Raw genomic sequence first — 4,784 nt, 5'->3', positions numbered from 1 at the left:
CTGAGCCCCTTTCCCAGCTCCCTCAGCCGCTCCTGCTGCTCCAGCCCCTTCCCAGCTCCGTTCCCTGCCCTGGACACGCTCCAGCCCCTCAGGGTCTCTCCTGTCAGGAGGGGCCCAGAGCTGCCCCCAGCACTGGAGGTGCCCCAGCAGTGCCAGCACAGGGGACGGGCACTGCCCTGGCCCTGCTGCCAGCCCAGAGCTGGCACAGCCCCGGGGCCAGTGGCCTCTTGTCCCCCTGGGCACACCTGGGCTCATGCCCAGCCACTGGCACCCCCAGGGCCTTTTCCAGCCTCTCTGGCCCAGCCTGGAGTGCTCTGTGGGGTTGGTGGGACCCCAGTTCAGGCCCTGCCGCTTGGTCTTGGCCCATGGATCCAGCCTGTCCAGATCCCTCTGCAGACCCTTCCTGCTCTCTCATCCCACCTGCTCCATCCAGCAGCAGCTCAAGGGGTTTGTGGGATGCTCTGGACCCTCCACGTACCCAGGAAATCATCGGCCGAGAAGTGGTCGGCATCCCAGACCTGCAGGGTGAGGCGGGCTGGGATCTTGTACTCGGTCTCATCCCAGGAGAACATGGACTCCTTCTTGGAGATTACGATCTTCTCCTCGGCCATCAGGTAGTCGAAGGGGAAGATGTAGCGCCAGTTGAAGTTGCCTTCACCGGTGAGGGAGTGGTAATGGACATCCGTGTCCTGCTTGTCCTCCTGCTGCCCCTTCAGCCACCTGCAGGGCCCAGGGGGTGAGAGGTGGGCACAGGTTTACACTGGGAAGGAGAGGGCACAGGACCACCCTGTCCAGGCAGCCAGGCTGTCTCCAGGACTGGAAGGACCTAAAAGATGTGAACGAGGCACTGGGGCTGCTCCAGACACTGCAGCAGCAAATCCAAGGGGCAGGAGGGTCCCAGAGGGAACAGAGGACTTCGGGAGAAAGAGATTCAAGGGGGTTGTCTGAGGGTCTACTCTGGGCACGGAGGTGTTAAGGAATTGTACAGGAGCTGGGAGCACTGCTGGGGAGGCTGGAGCAGAGCAGGATGGAAAGGGATCAGAACAGAGCTGGAGAGGGACTGGGGACAAGGGCTGGAGGGACAGGACACGGGGAATGGCTTCCCAGTGCCAGAGGGCAGGGCTGGATGGGAGATTGGGAAGGAATTGTTCCCTGGCCTGGCACAGGGAAGCTGTGGCTGCCCCTGGATCCCTGGCAGTGCCCAAGGCTGTTCCAAGCTCTGTCCAACCTGGCCTTGGACACTTCCAGGGATGAAAGGTGCTGAAATTCCAGAGGGATGGAGCTGCTGGGATGGCTCCAAGGTCTCCCTGGATCTCAGGGGTTTTGCTTGGATTCCTTGGAGCTGCATCCCATGGGATTTGTCTGTTGAGAGACAGAACCGCAGCCTGGGATAGTGGAAGGTGTCCCTGCCCAGGGCACCCCATCCCCATGGGATGAGGTTTAAGGTCCCTTCCCACCCAAAGCATTCCACGATTCTGTGGCTCTCTGATGTGGTGGAATTCTGGAAGGGGCTTTCCCTTCCCGCTGAATGAGGTTGAAGTGGAGATGGGAGCAAACCTTCAGAACAACCACCACCAGTTTGGCTCCAGATGCTGGAATTGTGGGTGTCACGGTGGGAATGCCATGAGGGGACACCAAGACAAACTCAGAGAGGGGCAGAGGGGACCAAGAGGCCTCATCACCCCCTGCCAGAGACGTCAGGCATCTCCTCTCCCGCCAGGAAAGCATCGCGTTCCGAAACCACCTCAGGGGTGCTCCAGACAACCACCCGCAGCTCCAAGCGGGGCACCGGGCACAGGCAGTGGGACGTGCAGCCAAGGAGAGGGGAGAGGCAGGAAATGGCACAGGAGACACCGGCAGCGGTGGGACCCCCAGCACCATCCGTGTCCTACCCCTCTTCCCGCTCCTACCCCAGCAAGGACTGGCGCCCACCCCGGGAGGAGCGGAGGAGGCACCACTGGAATTCCAGGCTGTACCTACCCCCTGACAAAAATGTCACTGGATTTCTCGCCCGTGAAGTAGTCGTCATCCTCCAGGATGACCTCGTCGGTGTTCCACACGATCACCCTGAGCTCGTACCTGCCCGAGGGAGGGAAAGGGAGGTGAGGCATGGGAACAGGGAATGGGATAGGAGGGGACGGGGCGACGCTGCCAGAGAGCAGGGCCGGGCACCAGGAACAGGGAACTGCTCAAAGGGATCTATCCCAGGGATCAAGAGGGGATCTCAACCATGGAGATGATTACAGGGATGGGACTCTTGCTATGGGGACAGGCTGGGAGAGCTGGGGGTGCTCACCTGGAGAAAAGAAGGATCCAGGGAGAGCTCGGAGCCCCTTCCAGGGCTCCAGGAGAGCTGGAGAGGGACTGGGGACAAGGGCTGGAGGGACAGGACACAGGGAATGGCTTCCCAGTGCCAGAGGGATGGATGGGATATTGGGAAGGAATTCGTGGCGGGGAGGGTGGGGAGAGGCTGGGGTGGAATTCCCGGAGCAGCTGGGGCTGCGCCTGGATCCCTGGCAGTGTCCAAAACTTGAATGGGGCTTGGAGCACCTGGGATAGTGGAAGTTGTCCCTGCCCATGGCAGGAGGTGGAACTGGATGGGCTTTAAGGCCCTTCCCACCCAAACCATTCCATGATTCCATGATTTCCACGTGAGCTCGGATCAGCCTCACCAGGGTGAGCCAAGCACCAAGGGGAGATTTCCCTCCTCTGCTCGCAGCCTCTACAAGGAATTTGCCAAAGGATCAGTGGGGATAGCCCAGGCTTGGATTTTGGGAGATTTCTGACCAAAATCAGGTCTGTAAAACAATCAGAGCCCACCTCTCTTCCTGCTCTCCCCCGTTTACTCAAGAGGGCTGTGACCTCCCTCCAAAATGGGCTCAGAGTCCTCCTCAGGACTCCAGGAGGTTTGGGGTCTCCAAGGAATTCCCAGCACTGTGCAGCAGCTGGGGTGTTTCCCATCACTTCTGCTTGGCTGGGAATTTTGGTGATGGAGGAAGTGGCTCCCACAGTGGGAGTGGCTGGAGCAAGAGCAGAATCCCGGCTCCTGCAGCTGGAGGTGAGGCTGGAGGGAGGCTCAGGACACATGGCCACAGCCACAGCACCTCACTGGAAGTACCAGGGAGTCCCCCAGGTGAGGGAAGCACAGCTTCCTTAACCTGGGAATCCTTTGGGATCTCCCTCTGGCAGTGCCCTGGCTGAGCCCATTCGTGGGATTCCTCCACCTTTTCCAGCCCCTCCTGTCTGCTCCTGCCTGTCCCATGCTGTGCCTCTCCCAGCTGGGATCCAGGGATGTTCTCTCCACCCAAGCCTGCACAAGAGGCTCCCAGCAGGATTCCCAGTGCCATCCCTGTATCCCAGCCCTGGGGGTAGGAAAAGGGGCCCAAGGACCTAGGCCAGCAGGGTGAGAGAGGGCTAGGAGGGATATCGCGGGAAGAAATGTCCTTCTTCCCTCTCCATGCGCTGTCTGTGCCTGCTCTTTCCTGCTGGGAATGATCAGCTGTCCCAGTCGCCTCCACCACCCCTCCTTCTATCCATCACCTCCTGGGAAAGCCCCCTCCAAACTGCCCTGGGATATCCCTGCCCAGGAGACGCTCAGGGCTGGGCATTCTGCTTTGCCCTGGCCCCGTGACGAGGCCTGGGAAGGATGGAATTTCCCAGTTTACACAGCCAAGAAAGATCGGGAGCTGCAGGGGATGGAAGAGTTGGGATACCACCCTCAGGAGCAGCTCTGGAACTGCCTCCAGTGTTGGGATCTCTGGAAGTGCCAGCATGGCTGAGGAACCCGAGCAGAGGGCTGGGCTGGCCATGGAGCAGCGGCAGGAGATGGGAGAAGATGGGCTCCATCCCCAACCTCCTGTTTCCCTGGGATTGGTTGGCTGGCCTGTTCCTTACTTCTTTGGTTTCCTGGGAGAAATATCGATGGCAGGGCCAGGCGCTGGCATATCCATGGGGAACATGTCCACCCACATCTCCAGGCGGCCCTGCGGGGTGGCAGAGACACTGTCAGCTCCCCTGGTCCCTCCTGTCCCCTCCTCACCGAGTGTCTTTTTTTTTATCCCTCCGGCCATGCCAGACATGGAGCGGGACAAGCTTCTCCCATGCCATGAATCCTTCTCCACCCCTGCAGAAGCATCTCATGGAGGGTGTCCCTGCCCATGGCAGGAGGTGGAACTGGATGGGCTTTAAGGCCCTTCCCACCCAAACCATTCCATGATCTCCACGTGAGCTCAGATCAGCCTCACCAGGGTGAGCCAAGCACCAAGGGGAGATTTCCCTTCTCTGCTCGCAGCCTCTACAAGGAACCTGTGGAAGACTCAGTGGGGCAGCCCAGATTGGATTTTGGGAGATTTCTGACCAAAATCAGGTCTGTAAAACAACCAGAGCCCAACTCTCTTCCTGCTCTCCCCCCTTTACTCAACAGGGCTGTGACCTCCCCCTGCAAAATGGGCTCAGAGTCCTCCTCAGGACTCCAGAAGGTTCAGAGTCTCCAAGGAATTCCCAGCACTGCCTTTTATGTACAGCATCCCGGGGTTCCCAGTTCCTTCTGCTTGGGAATCTGTTGGGAATTTTGCTCCCAGGTACCCCAGATGTGGGGAATCAGGAGGGACTGTGGGAGGTGAAATGGATGAGGATGGATCGGGAGGCACCGGAGATTTTCTCTGCTGGGCTCCCGGGGTGACCTGCCCATCCCGAGGTGGGTTAGGGCTGCTTTGGCCCCCATGGGCTGCTCCCGTTCCCGCTGGGATGTGAGACCTGCTCGATGCCCGGCTTGTCAGGGTTGA

At 59.8% G+C, this 4,784-nt stretch overlaps 1 protein-coding gene across 1 annotated transcript in view; it reads right to left on the bottom strand.

Annotated features, from left to right (window-relative positions):
* The window catches only part of LOC103616394 (otoferlin-like), a 76,415-nt gene that overhangs the window by 1,055 nt on the left and 70,576 nt on the right, over positions 1–4,784 (bottom strand). Inside the window, 4 exon segments of the mRNA XM_008634595.2 lie at positions 468–720; positions 1,981–2,079; positions 3,895–3,983; positions 4,756–4,784. The exon segment at positions 4,756–4,784 is cut by the window's right edge and continues 6 nt beyond it. Coding sequence (XP_008632817.2) covers positions 468–720; positions 1,981–2,079; positions 3,895–3,983; positions 4,756–4,784 — 470 coding nt within the window.

This window comes from Corvus brachyrhynchos, unplaced genomic scaffold, assembly GCF_000691975.1.
Source record: "Corvus brachyrhynchos isolate BGI_N302 unplaced genomic scaffold, ASM69197v1 scaffold420, whole genome shotgun sequence".
Taxonomy (NCBI): domain Eukaryota; kingdom Metazoa; phylum Chordata; class Aves; order Passeriformes; family Corvidae; genus Corvus; species Corvus brachyrhynchos.
Note: the sequence above shows the minus strand (reverse complement) of the source record. Positions and strands in the feature narration are given on the sequence as shown.